Here is a 25,766-nt window from a genome sequence, read left to right as displayed (position 1 = left end):
CAGCCCCGCTCGCAGTGGCTCTCACACACACACACACACACACACACACACACACACACACACACAATCGCATGGCCCCGCCTCTCTCTCCTCACGCTCCGGCCTCCTTGTTTTAACTGTCACACTCTCATAGAGGAGCTGCTGTAAACCCCCCACTCATATTTAAAGTGGGCCAAGGACTGTGGGCTGCACCGATCCCTCTCTCCCTCTCTCTCTCTCTCTCTCGTAGTGTTGGCTGGACTGCTGCTGTGTGCAACGGAAGCAGGCTGAACAGTGTGAGCTGGCCCTGCCCCCTTCCCTCTGTGAGCATGTGTGTGTGTGTGTGTGTGTGTGTGTGTGTGTGTGGCCTTTGTCCTGTGGCTTTTGTGATGTACTGGCCTCTTCCCTGCACTGGGAAAATCTACACCCAAAAGTAAAGACAATATCTCCCAGCATGCATGTTTGCTGGAGGTAAATGGCTGTTTGGACGCGTGGGTGGGTGTATGTACACTCAGTAAACCTTGACCTGAGTAGTGTATGCTTAAAAGCAATTACAACATGCTTGGCTATTACACTATTGCTCATACTTGGGGTTAGGGCACAGGTTTTTTTTGGTCCGCAAGCCATTTGTTAGATTTCAAAACTGTGTTGACCCCACACCCACATCTAACCACATAACAGATTGGATATCATAGACAAATTATGCACATTTTATTATTTATTACATTATTATATAATATTATTATATTTATATATTTCACGATTGAGTCAGTTTCATTATTACCAACTCTCATTTTTTTAAAGATGTTGCACCATGTTAAAAATGCCTTTGAAGGCAATACACCCCATTCGGAATAGACCTGCTACGCTGCTGCTGCTGTGGCAGAGCAAGTACCAAGACTTGCTACTGCCAATAGATCCACAGACATGCTGCTGTGAACTGATAACATATGTGAAATTACCCCTATATATAACATACATAAATCACCCTGTAGCAGATCTATATAGGTGGAGCTGGGGAAGGTGGAGGGTTTCTGAAGTGCACTGCAACTGCTACAGCAAACACTAGCCAAGTATTTTTCATGACAGAAATTTGCATTAACCACCAAGAACACCCTAGCAAACACATAGAAAAACTCACATCAGCAACAACGTAGAGATGCCCTGTCAACCACCCATAACTCCCTAGCATCATGGTGGTAAGAGCAAGTGCAAGCATGGCCAATTTCTTCAAAAAATATAACAAACTTCTTTTTAAATGTTTTGTTAAAAACATGCTATAACTTGAAAATATTAATTGAATTTGTTGTGAACATGTTGTGCTTTAAATAACCATAAAACAATCAATTATGAGATCATTTCATCAGGCTCAGTGCTCAACCCACACAAATTTTGTGATTAATACTCTCTATTAAGAAAATGTAGTTTAAGCCATAATATGATGAACAACAAGAAGAGGAAGAGACCATGGCCTACAGTACGTCACTTAAAACTATTAGTGTGATAAGCTTTCAATGGTTGATTGAATTTAGGCATTACTGATCCAGATAAAAAAGAAAAAGATTAATCAGCAATATACATATGATAAAGTCCGAAGATACATACATCAGTAAAGTATGAAAATCATACATAGTGATTCATAGTGAAATAGTGAAAATTGTATGTATGTGTACATGAATGTGTATAGATTGGAGATTAAAATAATAGCAGATTTGTCTCATTTTAAATGAATAATAAAAACTGAGATGAAAAATTTACTTAAGCCAGAATTTTAATTTTACTATGGTAAAATAAATGTTCAGCGACATCTTCAAAAGATTTGTGAATTTTGGTGCACTTTTTTTTCTCTATATAATGTTGATATGGTAACTAATAAATACTGTACATTTTGTTATGCTAGCATGTGTGGAAATATTCAAACCATATGTGTTACAACTAACCCCGCGTTACTTTGTGCCCCGCGCTCCCCTACATTTAAACTGTTTACAATATCACATCTCACTCTTTGTGCTGTAAATGTGTGCTTTGCATAACACGGCATCTGACTTTTAAAATATTTCTCATGGAGATACAAAAAACAGGTCTATTTAATCATCATCTATTGGCTCCAGTGTTGAATTGACTGTAACATCTGAACGTCTATTCAGATGTAAAGGTTTGCATCCATTAAACATGTTAATGAATGCAAGTCAATGAATGCATTGTACTATTGCGACTTCAAGGTCTGCTCTTTAGCTGAGTTTAGGCACCAAAAAAAAGATATTTTGAGTGGTTCATCAATGTTCTCACATTAAAAAGCTTTCTGGCTTTTCTGGGTGAAGAAACTAAAGTGGCTTCCATGTCCTTCAGGGCTGAAACAATGAGGTCATGTCTTTGTTACAGGCTGGAGACAGAAGCGTGATGTGACAGAGTCCTCGAGAGTGGGCGTTGGGTGCTGGCTATAGACACATTCAGGAATACAATTCATCGGGCGACACAATATCCCAAAGACACGCAGTATAACAGGAGACCTGCAGCACGGGAGAGAGGAATTTCCTCTCACAAGTTCGGCTCTCCTCCAAACTCAACCTTTATCGAACTCGTATCGAAAGTGTGCAAGTCACTCGGCAGACAAATTAATGACATATGCTCTCGCTATTCTCCACCACGCACAGCTTTCCCCTACAGCAAGCCTGTGATTCATTTTCCAGTGTCATTCTCTCTGCTTTACACCCGTGTAGGTGTGTGTGTGAGCAAGCTAAGAGCAATTACTTGTCGTCTTGCAGCTTCACCTAATGGCCCCACACCTGTCTTATGGAGTCGTGGAAGTCTTTTAATATTAATTCATGTTCCTCAGAAAGGATTCCTCATATATAAGCTCCCTGGGGCATTTAAGCAGAATGAAGATTGCAATAACAGGGCCTGACTTCCTGACTGGCCTCTTGGATTGTCAACAGACTGAAAATAATCATGAATGCAATGATGCAGATGTGGCTAGCTGACTTTTATATCTGTCATGTAGTTGCTCTGCTAGCTATCATTATAAATGGGAAAGGAACTCACAGCAGATCTGCGGAATGTCTGAATGCATGTTATGTGAATAGAAATGGGTAATGACAGTTAAAAACTCACACAGGACAATTTAAAGGAAAAGTTACAATTCTGTCATCATTTACTCACTCTCATTCCATTCCAAACCGATGATTTTCTTCCCTCCATGGAGCACAAAAGGAGAAATATGAAAAAAACATGACAAAAATGCCATTAAAGTGGTCTGTACAAGCCATGTACTACTGTATATTCCGAACCGGACATGTTATGTCTAAAGGTGTCATCTTTGACGAATGCAGACAGTTTTTAGTGAATAGTGACTAAATTTTAGGTCTGTCTGTCCAAAAAAAATAAAAAGAACAAAATAAATCAAATAAAATACTGAATGGCTTCAGAAGACTTGGACAATAGTGCAAGAGATTGGACTACATTTATGTTGCTTTTATGTTATTTTGGAGCCCTTTCAAAATATAGGGTGTTAATTGTGATTTTCTGGAAAAAACTGTGATTGCAATTTCAAATTTAAAGCTGCAGGTTTGCTGTGCTAGTTTGTAGGAATGCACAATTAGGCCATTTTACTGATTTTAATATACTATAAAGTAGTAGCATTTCTTATTTTGTTTAATATTTGTATTTATTATTATTATCATTATTATATCATAAATAAAATATTACATAAAATAAGAAATATTAATATTGTAACATTTTACTCTAAAATACTATATTATATTTTAATCTATAATATATTACATCTACAGTCTATTATTATTAAAATATATATTACATATTATATTATACTATATTAGAAAAGTAATATAATTTTATTTTACAGGACAACTGCAAAATTACAATACTAATATTTATGGTTGCAATAATGTCTGCATTTTCAAATGTTAAACCATCAAGCTTTTTATTTCTTTTTATAACCTTTTTAAAGCTTCTATTTTGTTGACAACAGCTGGTTTAAAAGGGCTTCTCATAAAAGTTTGGAAAGATGGTTGCCGTATGTTGCATTCCCAAATGCACATTCTAAGAGACCCAAACGCAGAGATTAATTTATATGTAGCTGTATTTACCTCAAAACGTGCCACTCAGAGACACAGAAAACATTGGATCATGAAATGCTTGTATGTAAAAAAAAAAAAAACAGTGCCATAAAACATGCGATGCATATATTTATTTAATTAAATAGTAGCCCTTTGCCATATCGTGATTTCGGTTTTATTTGAATTAGTAAGCCAATACTATATTTTGTGTTCCATAGAAGAAACAATAAAATATCTAATGAGTTTGTAACTGTTTTTCTAAACTCTTTCTTTAATAAATCTCAGGCTGTAGCAGAACCCAGGAAGTCCCTTCACTCTGCCAGCTCAGTCTGCGACCTCTAACATCCCCCTCAGCGGTGTTAACATTCTCCCTCCTGTCTCTTCCGGCTCCATTAGATACAACTACAGACCACTGAACACACGCAGAACCATAAAACCGCCCCCCTATTTCCCTTTTCACAATTTGTTTCCTTACAGGCTGGAATTATGACGCATCATATTGACCTAGTTTTCCAGTAAATATGCTAACAACCCGCAAGGACAACATAACTGCAAAACGTGTTAATTACAGAGGTGCTGGATGACATTGTTATGGGTTTAATTCAGTCACGGTCACCTCAAAGCCTGCTCTTGCAAAGGGTCATGCGGTATCCGTCAATTCGAAATGCTGCACTTGCTGTGACAACCCAAACGTGACCTCAAAACGTACAAACACTCATCTGTGAAACTCACAGAATTCATTTGTGAAAATGAGTCCACCATTGCAATCTCTGAGGCCTTGTCGTTGATAAAAAAAAAAAATGGAATGATTGTTGACAAAAGCTGGTTTAAAAGGGCTTCTCATAAAAATTTGGAAAGATGGTTGCCATAATTTGCACATTATAAGCAACCTCTAAATTTATGCAGCATTTAGTGTAAAACGTGCCACTCAGAGACAAAGAAAATACTGGATCATGAAATGTTTGTGTGTAAAAAAACACAGTGGCGTGCTTCACTCTGAAACAAGCAGTTTTATTTTGATTAATAAAAGTAGACAATACTTTATTTTGTGTTCCACAGAAGAAACAAATCGTTATAACATTTCTCTGTTTCTAAACTATTCCATCATTAAATCTCAGGCTGTAGCAGAACACACGAAGTCCCTTCACTCGGGTAGCTCAGTCGGCGACCTCTAACATTCCCCTCAGTGTTGTTAACATTCTCCTCCTGTCTCTTCCGGCTCCATTAGCTACAACTACAGACCACTGAACACACGCAGAACCATAAAACCGCCCCCCTATTTCCCTTTTCACAATTTGTTTCCTTACAGGCTGGAATTATGACGCATCATATTGACCTAGTTTTCCAGTAAATATGCTAACAACCCGCAAGGACAACATAACTGCAAAACGTGTTAATTACAGAGGTGCTGGATGACATTGTTATGGGTTTAATTCAGTCACGGTCACCTCAAAGCCTGCTCTTGCAAAGGGTCATGCGGTATCCGTCAATTCGAAATGCTGCACTTGCTGTGACAACCCAAACGTGACCTCAAAACGTACAAACACTCATCTGTGAAACTCACATAATTCATTTGTGAAAATGAGTCCACCATTGCAATCTCTGAGGCCTTGTCGTTGATAAAAAAAAAAAAATGGAATGATGCCTGGATCATGACTGATTACTGTGAACAAGAATACCAGGCACTTCAATTGGTCTTCCCACATGCTCACAAATACCTGTGTTCTTTCCATCGAGAGCAAGCCTGGATTCACTGGACAAGAGAAAATAAGAATACTTCTCTTTTTAAAATTGATGTTGCGATGGACCAGGAATGTCTAGATTTTTAAAGTTCTCTAAACTTTTCTTCTCTTTATGATTATAGGAGTCAAAACAGTATATTATAACTCAAGGTTACAATTGCTGGTGCAACAGTTAAAGGCAGGGTAAGCGATTTTTGCAAAAATGCTTTAGAAAACTGATTCGGGCCAACTAGCAAAACAAACTTGTAGCCAATCAGCAGTAAGGGGTTCCTTCCCCACTGTTTAATGTTAGACGTGATATCATTCTTGTTTGAAATGCGCAAAAATGAAACCAACTCAGCAAGATCTCCGCATATTTGCTTTTCCATGTTTGCTTTTCAGGTGAACTGTGCATGCTCTTTGACCTTGTGAACAAACCACGCCCGCCTGATGTCGTCAGACCCGAAACACCAAGTATTTAGTCTGTGCCTCCATTACATTAAATGATGGTGATTGCTAAGATGTTTTGAGGGATAACACCACAAAATTGTGCATACAGTCTACACTGTAGTGCGCATCTCAATAAAACCTTATAATAATCAAAGTGTCACAAACCAAAGCCTAACTTGCAAGGGTATAAGAAACTGCTTCAAATGTAAAAGAAAGCTGTCACAAAGGAGACAAAAAAACCTGTCAGAGAGTCTCAACGATAGTGAACCTTACTAAGCCCTGTGAAGAAATGCCAAATTCATGCTATTGGATTATTTAATTGACTTTTTGGACACATATTTAACAGATATGATTCTATTTCTTTTGCAAAACAGCCACACAGTCTATTTAATTGTTGAATGTACCTAGATTACTTATTTAGAGAAAGAATAGAAAATAATCACCCCCTTTAAAATAATCACATTTTGTTGCTTTGCAGCCTGAAAAGAAGACGGACACAGTTTTTATTCTATCCAGCTGTATTTGCTCAGTGCAACTTATAACATCCAAATGAAAGATATAACACCAACATGTCAGAAAAAAAAGAAAGAATCACTGCTAACCTCTGCCAGAAACTTGTCAATGGGAAGAAGGTTTACCTTCCAACATGACAATGACCCAAAGCACACAGCAAAACGGAGCACACAGGAGTGAGAAGGAGAAAAAGGTGAATGTCCTTGCATGGCCTAGTCAGAGCCCAGACTTAAACCCCACTGAAAATCTGTGGAATGACTTGAAGACTGCAGTCCACCATCAAATTAAACTGAACTTGAGCAGTTCTGCAAAGAAGAGTGGGCAAATATTGCAAAGTTGTGCAGAGATGTGCAAAGTCAGTAGAGACATATCCCAACAGACTAAAGGCTGTAATTAAAGCAAAAGGTGGTTCAACAAAATACTGACACAAGGGGCTGATCCTTTTTCTAACTCAGTGATTCTGTTTAGTTTTTTTCTGATATTTTGGTGTTATATCTTTCACTTGGATGTTATAAGTTGCAGCTGGATAAAACTAAAACTGTGTCCGTCTTCATTTCAGCGATTATTTTAAAGGGGGGTGATTCTTTTCTATACCCACTGTAAACAGAAAATCAAATGAATATTGAATATTTGCCTCTAATAACGGCCATACATTTTAAAATGTTTCTCAGGTGTGAGCTACTGATAATTATTATAAAACTCGATTGTAACAAAATTGACTTCACATGAAAAAGGCAATCAAATTTACAACCAAATAGTAATTAATTTGCATAGAGATGTTTGTATTCACCTACAGTTTAAAAGAAAAAAATAATAATATTTTGCTTAAATCACTTTTTTACAGCCTCTTAGCTGAATTTGATTAAATATTTAAAATTAATTAATTAGAGAAATAGGTCTAAACAGGACTTGTAGCTATGCTTCTGCCACGTTATCACATTTACATCCAATTAGTAATGAATTTGCACAGAAATGTGTAAAGTATTCACATATTGTTTAAAAAAATGGGTGAATACAGAAAAAAGAAATAAAAAAAGGAAAATATACTAGCAATTATCTGTTGTGCAAAATTCAAAATACAGGTAAAACACCTGTAAAAAATAAACACAGAAAATTCCTTAATACTGTATTAACAGTACATTGTGCCCTATTTTTATTTTATTTATATATTATAATTTTTTTTACATATTTTCTAGTGTAGTTTGCTTGTTTTTTTTTCATTGCTTCATACCGAATTAGAATAAATTAATCTATTGGAGAAATATGAATAAACTGCACTTGTAGCTAAACTTCTGCCACATTATGCTGTTTATGTGCTTAGTTTGAATGGTGTAACCTGTTAATATGGGAACCAAAATTGATATGTGCAGCTTACACATGTTGTATAAACCAGCTTTAGCATGCATTACAACTCAATCAAATAATGCCAAATAACTAGATATTTATATTCAACTGCTCATTTACTCTAAATTACTAGGGTTTAACTAGAAAAAGTAGAACTTGATGACACTTTCCGGCTCATAGTGGTTTGTTTTTGGTCTGCTTTTATATCTGACATACCTCATGTAATAAATTCTAGGCTATTATGAAGCAAGAGTGATCTGTATGGTACAGACGTTTAGAAAATTCCAGAAGCTGATGAGCTGTCGGGGCGGGATCTGAGGGACGCTGACAGGCCGTGAGTGATGGCAGTGTAATGACTGGCCTCATCTCAACCACTGTACAATGCACAGAAAGAATCAGGTGACAGAAATGACAGCTGCGTTCAAGCTGTTCCTCTCTCTGCTATGCTCCTGGATTTGAGTGTGAATTAGAAAGACATCTCTTCCTAGAGTAAATCAATTTGCGCAGGTCATGGTCATTGCAAAAAGACCCATTACTAGAGCTAAACAACATTCTCTGCTGTCAAAACGGCAGTGCAGGGTTAAGCCATCCTTTAAAATGTAAATTGCAATCCATCTATTCAGTTTTATCCTCAATTGCACCAGCACTCTTTTGCAAACTCTATTTAGTGCAAGAAATAGCACAAAATCTGAAGGTTATCACATTATTCTGCAATTCCTAATTCAATTCACTACTTTTGTTGGCTCAAACCAAAGGTTTGCTTCCACTGTTTCGGTTTCACAATTTAGACAATGAACAAACTGAAAGATGTTGGTTGAATGCCTCTGAAATACATATATGTTGCATAGTCATTGTATATAAGCTCATTGATTTAGTCATTTATTGCTTTATAACATCAACTGACAGTATCTCTGCTATGCTGACATTTATCACTAAAAAATATTTTGATCTGTCTCTCAGCTTGTAAAAATGAATGTCTATGCTGACAATGAAAGTTTATGGCGCAAGTTTAAAAGCAGAAATATGAAGCTCATATTTTTATTAATGCACCCCTATTAATTCTTACGTAGAAAAGTGTGTGATTTGAGCTGTAAAGTTTCAAAATTATCTTCTAGTTATGTGTTACAGACAACGGAACTGAAAGATTGCATTGTCTTTACACAGACATTCACTCAGTAGCCAAATTAAAAAGTCCTAATATCTAATATCTAAAAAAAGAGTCTAGAAAGCTCAGAAGCTGTATGTGGTTTGATTCAAAAGAGTCATTCATTCATGAATCAGACACTTAACTTACTGAATGCATTTGATTCACTAAAAAGAACCATCTCGTAAGAGTCATTTGCTCGTGTTCGTTCATGAAGTCATCTATACTTTTGAAACCGTGTGTAAACACACATATTTTAATGTTTGTCCTCGTCCAATGCCAGTGACGAGTCAAAATGATTTCCTGAGATAATCAAAAGCATGTCACAAACGCTGTCAATACAGCTTAGCTTGAATTGACTCCAGAACATTGCTTTAACAATACCTGAGTGTTTCCATCTAGACTGTTGAATTTAAATTCAGAAGTCATTCAGCTGGAAGTTGTTTTATCGGGAAGGTTATTCTGTCCTTTGGCTCAAGCATTACTTCACATCATAACAATGGAATTCAGTGATTCCTCCAAATAAAGATCTGTGGGATAGAGAGGTCACCGCCCTTGTCCGTGAAGATGTCAAACACAGCTCTGTTTACAAGAATTTCATTACTATACATCATCCACAGGCCTGATCTATAATGTACCATGTCAAGCATTCAAAATGAGTGGGAAATGAAGACAAGGAGGAAAATGTCACATATTTTAATGTTTGTCCTCGTCCAATGCCAGTGACGAGTCAAAATGATTTCCTGAGATAATCAAAAGCATGTCACAAACGCTGTCAATACAGCTTAGCTTGAATTGACTCCAGAACATTGCTTTAACAATACCTGAGTGTTTCCATCTAGACTGTTGAATTTAAATTCAGAAGTCATTCAGCTGGAAGTTGTTTTATCGGGAAGGTTATTCTGTCCTTTGGCTCAAGCATTACTTCACATCATAACAATGGAATTCAGTGATTCCTCCGAATAAAGATCTGTGGGATAGAGAGGTCACCGCCCTTGTCCGTGAAGATGTCAAACACAGCTCTGTTTACAAGAATTTCATTACTATACATCATCCACAGGCCCGATCTATAATGTACCATGTCAAGCATTCGAAATGAGTGGGAAATGAAGACAAGGAGGAAAATGCTGCCAATAAAAAGTGTCATTGAACCGCTGGGTCAAAGAGAGAGCTTTAAGTAACACTGAATTAATGCTTTGTGTCAAGGCCACAAAAAAATCTCCTTCAATGATAAAATTAGGCTAACAGAGATAAATGTATAATACAATTCTATACAATTTTAAATAATTAAAAAATAACACTAAAAACTAAAATATATATTTTTTAATTCAGGCATTATAAATATACTGTATTTGAAAAAAAGAATATTAATTTGGAGATTTGCTAAAGATTAAATTTAACGGTGTTATTACATTTGTAGTATTTTTAAATATTAACTTTAAGCAAGCATAAGATGAAGGCAAAACAAAAATCTAACAGTGGCCAATAACCGAAATAATCCCAATATATTTTGCATCCCTAGAAAAATGAAAGCATCCAGGTTTGGAATGTTTTACGGGAGTTTAAACAGTACCAGTATTTCTTTTTTTAAGGTGAACTGTTCCTTTAAAGATGAAACCCGCTGATCTCCTATTAAAACAGTGCAATACACTGCTATATGAACAGCAGTGGTGGTTTCAATAGAGTTAGAGACTTCAAAGAGTTAAGAGACAGAAAATAGAAGCTCAATTGTGGACGTGAGCATAAAAAAATCTTGAGAAAGCGATGCAGCTGGTAAGATTACCATTAACAAAACATGCACAGTCCTTAGAAACCGCAGAATATGTAACAGGTTTTATGACCACATAAAAGCTACATGAAGCGCTAAGCATCAATTTCCATAGGATTAGCATGGTAAATAAGCCGCAAAGCTTGCTCAGTTTGCCATTAAATGCAAACCTTGAGAGTTAAAACTGCTGTTTCATGAAAAAAAACATATACATCAATTCACTAACCAGCGAAAGTCCTTGACCAATCATAGAAATGCTCAGAATGTACATGACAGTCATATTCATAGCTGATATTTGAGGTTACCAGAGGGTCAAAAGCAGAAATATGGTGCTGGTTTTAGTGGGGTAGAGACAGCAGAAACTAATAAAAAAAATAGGTGGGGGGATAGACAGCCTGTCAGATAGATGGAGTACCATGGGGGAAGTCAGGGTGAGACGGAGACAAAACCAGAGGGATAAACGGACTGAAAGAAGCGAAGACGTGCAGCTCTGCCGTGAGTGTCTATTTGTGAGGAATGCAGGTTTGAATTTAATCAGGCTAATCCATTACAGGCAGACGGCCACAGCCCTCACATCACATGTCTTCAAACCAAACCTAACCACCATCCCGTTAATGCCAGGTTTCATTGTGATATCTTATCCCATATAATGTGACAACATGTCTACAAAGTAACAGTTTCTTTTTTCCTGGTCAACAACAGAAGAAATATACAATAGCAATATATAATATATTTTTTTTTTGTAGCCAAGACTTTAGGTTTTTGCATATAGAGAACTGACTTGGAAAAAAAAAAAAACATTTCTCAGAAATATTCACTTTAGTAAAAAATGTGCCAACTAGCCCCGATCTCCCCTATTGGAATACATGACTGCTAGTTTAGCTTTCTGAGTATTCAATACACTAATAGCTCACATACATCTCTAAGACATCTATTTAAAGTCTGTTTTCATCTGGAATTTGCCATTTTTAGAGTGTTTGCATCTTCAGTCCATTGCCATATTTTACCTGATGGATGTCAGAATAGCTTTCTGTGACACTTCTGATCTTAAATCCTTTTTAAGATGTTTGTACACAAATATGGAGCTAGAATACAACATAATGCTCTCGAAATGATTCTCTTTCATGTATCGCGGTATATATGCTTACTGGGATATTTAAGATTTCACACATTGATGGTGACCACGGGACGATCTGCGGTGAAATTCACAGGTCACTAAATAAACCAAATAACATAACAGCTTCTGATTACGCCATTTATCTAGAGAAGAAAGACAAAGACCCCCCACACACATACACAAACCCAGAGAAATGAAGACAGTCATCTGTGGCATAGGGTGCACACTACACTGGCAAGCCCTGGGCGAGCATGTCTCTTGATATTAGCAGAATGCAGTAAGGCCATGCATTCTCTCCATAACATGACTCCCAGGCTTGTAATTAAGTGGGACATGGCAAAACAGCCGGCAGCATGAAGGGAGGCTGACCTGGAAACCACGCTGTGTCCAACAGGATGATGCAAGAGACTTAAAAAACACATACAAACAAACAAAAAACAAGAACATGATGCTTCAGTAATTGGCTTCAAGCAGCATGTCTTTAGATTAAAAATGATGGCTGCAGCAATAACAGTAATAAATGCACAGAAGTGTGAGTCAGAGGTGAAGAAGATGGCCTTTGCTGAATGAAAACACACTTTGAATAGCCCTATCCATCACCCTGCCGAGACGACGCCACCTCCTTTATTTCTCGTTCAATTACATGAGGATGAAGAGATCTCACTGCCGTTATTGTTCAGATAATGGTTGTTGGGAAAAAGAGGTAAAATCAATAGTTAAAGCCCAATGTCCTTTTCAAAGGCTGCAATGTAAAGGGATTTTGTAAGGCTGAATGTCACGTTAAAGTCTTTTATTTTGTCTTTTAGTAACTATTTGATTTCTCCACTTGGATTTGCAGGTGACAATGTAAAATAACATCAAATAATAATAATAATATATGATATATAATTACATAATGTATTAAAATGGTTAGAAATTACACATTTTGATTCATATATTTTCTTTACTGTATATACATCAGATACTGATCTGTCAAACATTGCTGTTCAAAATGCTGCAAGATTTTTCTCATGTTTTTGAAAGGTTTTTAGGCTCAACAAGGCTGCATGTATTTGATCAACAATACAGTAAAAACAAAAATATTGTGAAATATTATTACAATTTAAAATAACTCTATTGTATTTGAATACATTTTAAATGTATTTTCTTCCTGTGATGACAGTCTTTAGTGTCACGTGATCCTTCAGATGTTGATTTTGTGCACAATAAACATTTCCTTATTATGATCAATGTCTATTCTTTTAAGAATAGAACATTCAAAAGAACAGCATTTATTTGAAACAATTAATCAAATAAAATTAAAACATTTAATGCATTTTTATGCTTTTTTTTTTTTTTGCTGAATAAAAGTAAAGAAAAAAATCTTACTGATCCCAAACTTTTAATCAGTATTGTAAGTACGGTATGTAATTTTTTTGTATAATGTATAATGTCATACATTATTTATGCAATTTCACTTAACTTATACTTTGCATAAATTACATACTTCTCCCTATGTTAAGTAACTTATTATACAAGTTATTATAAAGTACTCCCCAAAATAATTAACTAAATTTTTGCCCTTCCATAAAACAAATAATCTTCCTTTTCATATAACTTCCAGTTTATATGCTAATTTTATCAATAAACATCCTTTGCAGCGGCCAGCTGAAAGCTTAAAAGCACATTCTTCACCAAAAAGGACACCAGATATCTAAATATCCTTTAAGCTTTTATATAGTTAAAAGGTAAAGAGGTAGAATATGCATTATAATAGAGTCCATAAAGGATGAGACCAATGATGCTGGTCATCTGCGCAGAATGGATCAACACTGCTCAAGACAGCGTCCCCTACAAGCATGAGACTGAATGAGGCTAAAAATCCAGTGTAATAAATGAATCCAAAAACTCGAAGAAACCCCTTAAGCCCTACCCCTCTCTGTTATTGGCCAGACCAAACTCACACTATTGGTTGACATGTTAAATAAATGAATGACAGCTTTGATGTTCATAGTCAACCTATAGAATGCACACTCATATCACATTAAACTGGAAAAAGTATTCCATCAAGGAAAAATGATGCAAATTTATTGAGAAAAAAATACAGAATGTGACAACAATTTTTTTTTTAAAGAAAGTGCTACGAAAACAAAATCAGTCAACAGAAATTGTTTTTGCAATTTGCAAACCAATTTTACTTTTTTAACTGAGAATCAAAAAAAATATCAAGAAAGAAAGAAAAAAAAAGAGAAATACGTTATTTTGATAATAAAAAATTATAATTTTTGTAATGATTTGTGCACAAAAAGACTAGGAAAGCAAAAAGCAAAGTATATAAGGCTATGGGATGGTAGCAGATACTGCAGAGGTGACAGACCCTGTCTGAACTATGCAACATCGACTCAGGCTTTGCAACCTTCAGGTCCAGGCAGGCTGAACAGGGACGTCTGGAGGAAATGACCCTTAACTTACTGTGACTGGCAGAACCCAGTCAGGTACGGAGGCTGCCACAGCATGTGTGTGCCATATCCAGCTCACACACCTTGGTGCCTCCCAGGATAATATGCTGCTCTAATGAGGCATAAAATCTCTGGACAAGCAAGGCCATTTTTGCCTGCTAACACCACAGCAACACAGAAGCACAAGGTTGACGGTGAGCTGTGGAGAAATCTTTGGCGTGGTTCCTATGATATCCGCAGGCCTGTAGAGTGACTCAACAAATTCCCATGAAGAGACGATGCTCTTGAGATTCTCTTTTGGGTAAATGAGAATACTTTCCCACACAAATGGAGAATAAAGAAAGCTTAGGTGCATTTTTGTAGAAAACAGATAAATATCTTAAACTTAAAGATATAGTTCACTCAAAAAGGAACATTCTGTCATAGTTTGCTCACCTTCATATCATTTCAAACCTGTAAGAGATTCTTTCTTCAGTAAAAGTCACATTTTTGCAGAATAGCCCATACTTTTCAATATAATAAAAGTAAATGGAACTATAAAATACACCATAAAACTACCCCAAAAGTGTCTAATGACTAATGGCACAGGATTTGATTTGAGAGCAACCAAGAAGTGGAAAATTATTAGTCAAGAGTAGCTTAAATTTCACAGAGCTATCGCAAGGCTTCAGAAGATTGGTAATAGAGCCGCATGAGTCATGTGGACTTTTTAATAACTCTTTTATGGTACTTTTCTGTCACTTTGGTGCTTGACAAGCCCAGTCCCCACATGGAAAAGAGCAGCCAGGACATTTGGAATGCGATGAAGATGAGTAAATAATAATACAAAAAATGTACCAGTTTGACATTTGTTAAAATGTACAATGGGGAAGAATGACGGGAAACAATGGTTCAACTAACAGAAGCTGGATTCAAACTCACATTGTTAACCGTTAGGTCAAAGATGAAGATTGTATAGCTCAGACATTGCTCTTTTATAGCTCAGATTTATTCAGCTCAGATCTATTTGCACAAGGGAAAAAATGGTTTGTAAAGAAGTGAGGCTGACAGTTATTGCTTCCACAGTGGCAAAGTTAGTGGCCAGTCCTCCTGAAAAACAGACTCAAATGCAGTCACGATATCTAAACTCTCTGTTCGCACACAAACAACACACTGACCTGAGACTGGGAAACAAACTGCTACATGAAGGTCACTGTATTGAAGTCACGTCAAAACAACATATTAACCAAGTATCCCGGAGCCTGATATTTCTTCTCTTGACAACCTGAACGACACGCAGGGAGCCGAATAATTCACAGGCATCTCTGGCAAATTAGACTGAGGCCAGATCATTTATCCTGCAAGTAATCCAAATCATTCCTCACTCTGTGATTCCTATTCATTGGGAAGAAAGATGACTCAGACATTTTAGCATTGCAATAAGTGACTCTAAACAATCCTAATAGAGATTAATAGAGAGGCTAGACGTTCAGAGAATTACGTGATGAACGTTGTAGGAGATACGGAAAGCTGCAAATCGAGGCATTACGCTGTGTAAAACCGACAAGGGGAGATCTCTTAATCAACTTGACGGCACAAAATCTGAATTTTTATGTAAACTGCGATCACAGTGATTAGAAAAACTATGGATTGTGAATGACACATCATAAAGGACGTGTTGACAGCTGTCAATATAATGGTGGATTCAGGTGTTGGATGAATAAAAAGCAACAAACAGGAAGCCATAGGAGACTCTAAACTGCAACGCAAACCTAAACGCAACGAAATGAATGGCTCCACCTTACCTGTCATTCTCCGCGCTCTTGAAGCCCGGTAAGATGTTCCTGAAGCTGCTGTGGCGGTCGAGCTTCGGCTGGCTTTTGGTACGTTTAATGGAACTCTTCAGTCTGCGACTTAGGAAGCCCTGGACAGGAAGTCAGAGGAAAGGACTGGATTACATTCACAAATTCATTAACCACTGGAGCAGCTGCATGTGGAAACCAAAGCTCGTCTTTTTCTCTTCTATCTGTTCGTTCCTCCCTCTCGCTCTCCTCTCATCTGTAGCGTTTGGTTGCGCCGTGCATAGCTGCGCGATTGGTGCGGCACGCACATCTGATCGCAGTACTGAACTGAAGGAGCTTCACTGATGTGATACTCCCCTCAAAGCCGCTGTTACCATGGAAACTGTTGGCTGGCATGGAAAAGGGGGGGAAAATATTGGTGCACTGCAAGTTCATATAGGGCGAGAGCTGAGCTGGCGCTTTTCAGACGCTGTACAGATTAGGACAAGATTAAAAGGACTTGAATTATTCCTGAAAAACTCCAGTCTGTCTGAGTGGGATGCTTGCAACACTGAGAAGGGCAAAATCATGCATTTCTCAGGCATGTAGATGCAATTAATGAGTGGGAAATGTGAATCAAGGCCTCATGCATGAAGTGAATAAATGGCTGCTTGATCTTAATAAAACACTTAGTGCCTGTTGTTGCACAACAACCGCTTAAGGGGCTAACATGAATGAACAAAGAACGGCACAAATTCTGCTGAAAGGACTAGTATAGTTAGTATAGTTTAGCTAGACTAGTATAGAAGCATCATGCCTACTGAGGGTATACATGACCCTTCAGAATTTTGAATATATTTATTTTTGGAAGGCAATTTCTGGAAGGAATGAAATCAATGATTAATTAATTAATACAAAAATTTGTATATAAATATTGATATAAAATATGTAACATTTATATTTATTTTATATTAATATATTTTAGTATATATTTATTATTTATATAAAAAAAGTTGGTTTGGGTCAGCTTTAAGATATCTTATCAAAAAAACTTCAAAGTATATTTTCCCCCTCGGGTGTAATCTACATTTTTTAGCTCTTTGTTTTTTTCGGGGCAACTTTCCCATGAAATTTGCCGTTTTGCCAAACTTCCAAATGGAATTATTCATCGAGCCTGTCAGAGTGAAGGAAGAGCGCTGTTTGATGATGCTGTTGTTTGGAAGAGAAGTACAACTGGAGGCTGCAGCCGCAGTCTGGATCAATGACAGTCTGAAGAGCTCAACTCCTGAAACACACTCCAGCTGTGCAGTAACTCTGCATCTTTCAAATTTAAACAATACGCCAAGATGCATTTAAGGCCAAATCTACATGCATCACATGCATTTCATTACAAAGAATTTTGGTCACTAATTTATTCTGCAATTCTACAGATAGAAGTGAATAAGAATGATTTGTTTTCTACAGAATTATGTTTCGTGCCCTCCAAAAAGTATATAAAAGTAAAATTTTTACTACAAAACATATTTTGTGTGTGAAGCCTGATGTTAATTTAGTATAATTAATGATTTCTGTACAGGATCATGTGACACTGCAGACTGGAGTAATGGTAGGATAACACCCTATTCTTAACCAAACATATGCTGTTATGTTGGAATCATGTCTCAGTAATAAGCTGTCAGTTGTCAAAAGGCTGAAGGTCTGCAGATTCCTTCACGTCTATTGTATGCATGTACTGAATTCCTGTAATGCTTAGCAGCTGAGCCTGCATTTCCAACCTCCTCTCACCCCCCTACTTCTCCCCCTTCTCCTGTAATCTTTATGCTTGGCCTCTCTCTGCCCTCTTGTGTCCATGCCTGTGAGTTTGTGTCTGACAGCTTTAATTGTGCTGACAATCCTAGACATGGCGTGAAACATTTTGAAGCCGATAGACGTAGATTTGAAGGCCCTGTCTGGATTTGTATTACCTGGTCCCTACTTTGTAAGACAGGAGAAGTCTAAGCCCTGTCCTGACCCGCACACGGCACTGTTAGGATGTTAGTCACACCACAGCTAGTAAAGAAAAGATCTGGGGTTCTGTTGAAAAACCTTGTGAGATGTCTACAGTATACAGTGTGTGTGTGCTATGTGTTTTAATACCAAACAATTTAGTAGCTAAACAATTAATATTATAAGCCTTAAGTGTCAAGGCCATATTGTTCACTTTTGAGGAATGTGGAGTCAAGTTACAATGTTAGTGAAGGTTTTGTTTACTAAAATAGTCATAGAATTTTCCAGTTACATATCAAAATTTTTTTTGAAATAAATGTACAAAGGTAAAAAAAAGTATTACAAATTAAATAAATAAATGAACATGATTTTTAAAACACAGCAAAATGTTTTACAAGTTAAAAAGAAAAACATTTTACAATTTTTTTTTGTAGTGTAGGCATCATGTTAAATCTCTTCAGCGGGTCCTTTATTGGGATAAACCACTATTCCTCATTCCCTGAAATTGTGTCTAGACAAGTAACAAGCCAGTCCTGTTATAACCAGTGGAACTGAGATATGTTTCTTGCCCTTATTGTGCCAATGCACCAAGGTTACAAGATAAAAATTCCTGGAAGACATCTAATTTAAAATGAAATATTTCAAGAGGCCCCTTATGCCAAGACTTCCAGATGTCTCCTTATGCCAAATGCACACTACAACGTTAAAGATCCCCATCCTACACGCAATTAAAAACTCAGTTTAGCAAATTGGTTATCTTGTTTTAAAAATAAAACTAACAAATATTTGATTAATTAGAAAGAAAAGTAGTGAAATACACTCAATTTGTCAAGGATAGCACAATAAAGTTAAAAACTTGTTTCCATTGTGGTCCTTAATGTTAAGCACACACTTCACTCCTGGTAACAGATACTGACATTGCATTATAAATAAAGAAATGTCAATTTACCCTAGAAAAAAGGCATTAAAATATGAAGGAGCTCTATTATTGATAATCTTATGTACCATTTTTAATCTAATGTGTTCTATTCTGGTTTCTGTAGGTAACCAATGAAGATGCTTACAATAGAAAACATAAACGTGTAAAACGACTAAACCTTAAAACTAACCATATCAATTTATTTTGAGATTTTTGTAACCAAACAATTTTTCCAACCAAGTAAATTTATCTTGTTTTAAGTTTTTTTTTTTTTTTTTAATACATCTTCACTGGAAAATAAGAAAAAAATGCTTCTCAAATTATTATTTTTTTTTTTGCAGTTTTCACTGCTCTGACAATGCATTTGACACCTATGACCTCTAGGACAACAGTAGCCAGTGACAAAATGTGCAACAAAATATGTTTTCCATTGTGAAAACAAGTTCTTTGGGTTCAGTCTTCCATGAAGGCACTTAGCATAACAGACGTTATAAAACATGAGAAACATGTTATCTCTCAGATAACAACTGAACAAGACTCCCGACTGCGGCGAGCCTCTGCGGCGAGCCTGAATGAGTCTGAGCATCTGCTGAAACAATACATTTAATGTCATTATCTGTTGTTCGCAGCCAGACAGTCTAGCCTGAGCCATAATGCAGAGGAGTCCATGGTCTGAAGCTGCCTGCTCTGCACGAGAACCATTGGCCTGTGGGGAAATCCGTAACCCTGGGTTCCTAATGATCACGTCTACATACATCACCAGAGCAAGGTATTGGATTTCTCCCAGGGCTCTCAAAGTGGTCCACACAGCAAGGGGGCGCACTATTGCCCTTCCTCCTTCTGTTCCGACAAGCCTGGGATCCTGTTCAATTAGCGTGGATCCGGTTCGGCGTACTCACACGAAAGGCTCTGTATCACCGGCGACAGCAGGACTCTCTTGTGTCCTCACAGGAGCCAAATACACAACTCATCGGCATGCACAAGGGGCGTTCACGTTCAATTTTTTTAAAAAAATGGTATTTCCACTACAGAATGGAAATGACACTGTGGTGGAAATATTCATGACTTTTAGAAAAAAACTTATCCAATGATGTACACGGTTATACTGTTGGACATTGTTAATGGACTAAATAAATAAATAAATGCTGTAAATACATAATAGTGAGAGTGTGAAAAGAGTAAAAAAAAAGTCCAAAGGGAGCCATAGTTGAAGAAACACCCATATATGAATTATCCATTTGTTTAATCAATATTGTTATTTTTAATTGCTATACAGATAAAACTGACTTGACTAAATTACAACATAGACTGCAAGTCATATTGAAGCGAAAGTTCAGTAAAAAAGTTAATCAAATCCATAATAGCTGGCTTAATCAATCAATATGATACTGTCTCCATGGTAACCTGTCCCAATTGGGTTGTACGCCAGCGGTACAGTATTACAGGATGGACACATTTTTACGCAACACCTCATCAACTCTGCAACCTACTTCACCGTGAGGGGCACGAGGGGATAATCTTGCCCTTCTCAGGAGGGTGTGCAACAAGAGCAGGGAAGCATGGGTACCGGTGCTGCCAGCTGTGCCTGTGGCTTTTCCACATCGCAGCTAAATGCAGTAAGACTCGCGACCCATCTGTCTCATTTACAGCACGCATCAACCAGGACTGATTGCATCTCCTCCAAGGACTGCTCCCCATTAGACGCCCATTGAGGTCTATAAAGCGATAGCTTAACTCTATCAGGATGCCTAATCCTTCTCTCCTCTCAGGCTGACCCGAGGATTCAGAGCCAGCTGTGGCCGTGTCGCTCACTTATCTGCGAGCAGAGTCATTAGGACCGGTGCTTCTCGCCCTAGGCAGGAAGTGCATAGTGCAGCAGCGATGACATGCCGTCTCTCCTCAGGGTGCGTGATGACACTTGCTTAGCAACAACTGCTGGGATTAACTTTGTACCAGAGTTCAATGAACTGCGGTCTGCAGTTTGTCTACAAGTGCAATCCGGTGTCCTTTGCTCCACTAATCTCGGTAAACAGAATCTGTCATAAAAGTCAGTAAAGCTGTATGTGTCACGCTACGACTATTATCCACAGTAAACACTTTCTATGTTGTAAAAGGCAATGTGACCTGTAAGTGCATCCCTAAAGTGTCATCTTTAGTAAGGCACTTATTCACAGGTTCCTCCGAAGGGACTAAACCTGTAATCAGAGTACTGTAAGTCATCAAAAAGTAAAATGTCTGGGTCATTCTTTTAATGCACTAACTTTCAAAGTTTGTAACTTTTAAAAACAGATTTTTGTGCTGTTGTTGTCCATGCCAAAAATGATGTCATTTCCTAGAGAACGGGCTGCCACTGACAGTGTTGTTATTGTTAACTAATCGATTAAAAATCATTTTTGAAAGTTGAAATAAAATATAAATAGTAGATGAAAAACTTAAATGAAAAATATGAACATTGACTTGGCAACTAACTCAAATATGTAAGTTGTAGTAAAATTAATTGAACTAAAATACTAGTTATAGACAATATAAGACAAATAAAAAATGACAAACGCATATGAAAAAATTACTAAAACGTCAAATTTAATTATTAAAAAAATACTAAAAATTAAAATGAAAACTGAAAACAGACTAGTTAAAAATATAATAAAAAATTAAAATGTAAAAATAATCCAAAGAAAAATATGTTTTGTTTGAAATCTTCACTTGACCCTCCAACACTATTCTATTTCTGTTTTATCTACTTGTTTTTCTTTTTCTTTTAAAAATACCTTGACCCTCTGACACTTGCGCTATCTATTCTATTTCTATTTTAACTACTTGTATTCTTTTTTTATTTATTATAAAAAAAACTTGACCCTCTAACACTTGCACTCTCTATTCTATTTCTATTTTAACTACTTGTATTCTTTTTTTATTTATAATAAAAAACTTGACCCTCTAACACTAACACTCTCTATTCTATTTCTATTCTACCTACTTCCGTTTTATTTATTAAAAAAACCCTCAAACACTAGCACTCTCTGTTCTATTTCTATTCTATCTACTTGTTTTCTTTTTATTTATTATTAAAAAATTGACCCTCTAACACTAGCGTTCTCTATTCTTTTTCTATTCTATCTACTTGTTTTCTTTTTATTTCAAAGTTTCTTTTTTTATTTATAATAAAAAACTTGACCCTCTAACACTAACACTCTCTATTCTATTTCTATTCTACCTACTTCCGTTTTATTTATTAAAAAAACCCTCAAACACTAGCACTCTCTGTTCTATTTCTATTCTATCTACTTGTTTTCTTTTTATTTATTATTAAAAAATTGACCCTCTAACACTAGCGTTCTCTATTCTTTTTCTATTCTATCTACTTGTTTTCTTTTTATTTCAAAGTGTTTGCAGTTTGTTTTATTTTCAAACCAAAGTGGTGAAATTATTTAAAATTCACTCCATGTTGACATAATGTGAAGATTGTTTTTAAAGAATTATGCATTTAATATTTTATCTGACATATTAAGGCATTTATGAAGTGTACAGCATAATATGAATGACCATCTAATGTCAAACTGAATCACATTTTGAAATTCAACTCCAAGCTCAGAGAGATGTTTAAATCCTCTTAAGGTTGTAAACGTACTATTTTTATCTGTGCTGCTGTCATAAGTGCGTACCGTGACTTTAAAAGGTGTTGACGTTTCTGCATCCATAGCGCCCACCGTTTTGTCCACTGTACTGCCAGGCATACTGCGCCGCCGGCCCACCCTGTCAGTGAGAGACCCTGAGAACAGACAGACAGAGACAGAGAGAGGAATCAGAGAGTGATGACTGGATTTATGTGTATGTAACCTGCCAAGAGCTGTTCTAGGATCAGATTTCCCCTAGGATAAACAAACCCACCAAGTGAACAAAACAATCAACCATCAATAACAGAACTGGAAAACCTGAAGAAAGGTGTTCATCATAATCTCATCTTCATCTTGTTGCTTGCTAAGATCTAAATAAGTTGCTAGTATGTTTTGGATGGTTGCTAGGGGGTTGCTATGCTGTTTCTAGGTGTGGGGTTATTCAGCACATTGCTATGTGGTTGCTATGGTCTTTTGAGTGGTATTAAGCATGTTGCAATCTGGCTGCTTTAGCAGGTGCCTTATTGGCTCAAGTCAAAAGGCCCACCCATAACTCTGTATGATGAGCTGCTTCTGTAGCAGGGTCACTATGTCAGTCACAGCCTGCATCAGCCTGTCAGACTGTGCTTGGAATTCAGCACACGCCTGCATCTCTGTCTGCACGATTGATGGAGGGAAGGAGGGAACAAGTGTTTGTGCGGACAACAAATGAGAGAGAGAATGCAGCCATCCTGAAAGACAAGATCTATGAAATTCATCTCTCTCTTTGCACAGTCTGAATCATGTCAAACTCAAAACAAAGTGGAGGAAGGGCTTCTTTGCCTCGCTGGTTTTGTACTTGGAAAGAAACGTTACTAACAAGATCTGGAACCTTTTGTGTGTGTGTGTGTGTGTTATTTCTGACAGCACTTTTCTTGTGCCTGAATTGGTTATTCGAATAAAAAAAGTTTTCTATTCTACAGTGTAAAAAATATCATGTTACATAAAAAAAAAAAACACATCTGTCAGCTGTGGTTGCCCGAAATTCCCTGTAAAAAATACTGTGACAATGTTTCCAGTGTTAAAACATGCCTGTATATTTTACAAATTGTTAATATACCTATATACTCAACCGACAAATATCTGCTTTTTGCCATAAAAAGCATCAACACCTATCATAATAATACAGGTGAAACAACAGAAAGCAACATGATGAAACAGAGTTCAGCGTAAATGTGTTTTAGTTAATACTTGTTTTCTTTTTATTTGCACAAAACCTTGACCCTGTAACACTTGCACTCTCTATTCTGTTTCTATTCTAACTGCTTGTTTTCTTTTTATTTATTATATAATAAACCTTGACCCTCCATCACTAGCACTCTCTATTCTATTTCTAACTACTTGTTTTCTTTTTATTTATTATATAATAAACCTTGACCCTCCATCACTAGCACTCTCTATTCTATTTCTAACTACTTGTTTTCTTTTTATTTATTAATAAATAAATGAATAAATAATTGACCCTCTAACAATAGTGTTCTCTATTCTGTTTATATTCTATCTTCGATCTACTTTTTAAAAAAATTTATTATAAAAAATGACCCTCTAACACTAGCATTCTCTATTCTTTTTCTATTCTATCTACTTATTTTCTTTTTATTTATTATTTAAAAAAACTTGTTACGTGCACTGTATTAGACTAACCAGGACTTGTCACAGCATTTACATATTATTGGTCTTTTGTTGGTTTGATTGCTTCTATTGTCCTGCTAAATGACTAACTGTAAAAGTAAATGGCCTGTCTATAAAACACGGACAATGATTATGCATAGACGGTGCACAGGATAACAAACGGCATTGAAATAATGCAATAAACATGAAATAAATAACAAAATGTAACACAAAACACCCTAATGTACATCAGGGCTGTCAAAATGGCTGAAAAACTAAATTCGAATTTTGTACTTAAATATTATCAAAATTCGAATTATATTCGAATTTAATATGCATAATTTCAGTTAGGGTGAAGAAAAGCATTTGGCTTCTCTCCTGAGGCCACAAGAGGGCGCATCAAGCAAAACATAAGATAACATGACTATCTGTGAAAAAAATGCATAATGTTTAAAATAATATTTATAAACTAATTATAATTAAGTTGCTTAAACAACTATAAACAAAACAGCATCATGTATGTATGCATAGTTTAATACAAAGGGCCGAAAGCCAATTACACAAAGAGTATATTTTTCATTTAAAAACACGAGTTGCAGTGGGATGGGGGAAAAAACCCTGCCATTAAGTCTCAAGATATGCTTTTTCAAAGTTGAACTTGCATTTATTTTACATGGCTTTCTAAACATGCGGCTCTTTTGTGCGAGACGCGAGTGCAACGGTGATAGATGTCCCTCTAGAAAATGAGTGAAATATGCTTTCTGTGTGAACGGCTTGGTTTCAGTTTTGACGTAAACAAGATCTTCTCCACCTTAATGTTCTCTTTTTCCGCAATATTTTGAATGAATAACGCAGCAGCGCCGCATCTAATGGCTTCAACTGGATAGGCTAACAAAAACATTATAATGCAAGGACAGTTACATCGTCATCGCATCTCGTGCGCCACTGATAAGGCTGCCTCCTTAACGCACATTTAAGATTGTGGATTTTTATTTTAAATTCGAGGAATATTCGAAATTCGAAAAAAAATGTTGACAGCCCTAATGTATATTACTATGAGAAGAAACAAAATTATTTGTGTGTGACGTTTGGGAATGTCCTTTTACTGTTTTTCACTGTAAATTATATGGTAATTCATAGTTTTTAATTGCAAAAAAAAACATCCATGCATCAGTATTTCACCAAAGCAAAAAAAATAAATAATACAAAAAAAAAAATAATAATATATATATATACATATATATATATATATATATACACACACACACACACACACACATACACACA

General features: G+C 36.4%; 1 protein-coding gene across 7 annotated transcripts in view; it reads right to left on the bottom strand.

The window, feature by feature from the left end:
* The window catches only part of LOC107557202 (disabled homolog 2-interacting protein-like), a 92,483-nt gene that overhangs the window by 31,670 nt on the left and 35,047 nt on the right, over positions 1-25,766 (bottom strand). For all 7 annotated transcript variants that reach the window (XM_016240531.1, XM_016240533.1, XM_016240532.1 and 4 more), the window contains 2 exons: positions 22,878-22,984; positions 16,335-16,453 (listed from right to left, as the gene is read on the bottom strand). In XM_016240531.1, the coding sequence (XP_016096017.1) occupies positions 16,335-16,453; positions 22,878-22,984 (226 nt within the window). The remainder of the gene's footprint in view (positions 1-16,334; positions 16,454-22,877; positions 22,985-25,766) is intronic.

This window comes from Sinocyclocheilus grahami, unplaced genomic scaffold, assembly GCF_001515645.1.
Source record: "Sinocyclocheilus grahami isolate Dianchi unplaced genomic scaffold, SAMN03320097.WGS_v1.1 scaffold592.1, whole genome shotgun sequence".
Lineage (NCBI taxonomy): Eukaryota > Metazoa > Chordata > Actinopteri > Cypriniformes > Cyprinidae > Sinocyclocheilus > Sinocyclocheilus grahami.
The sequence above is the reverse complement of the archived record's forward strand: the minus strand, read 5'-3'. Positions and strand labels throughout refer to the sequence as shown.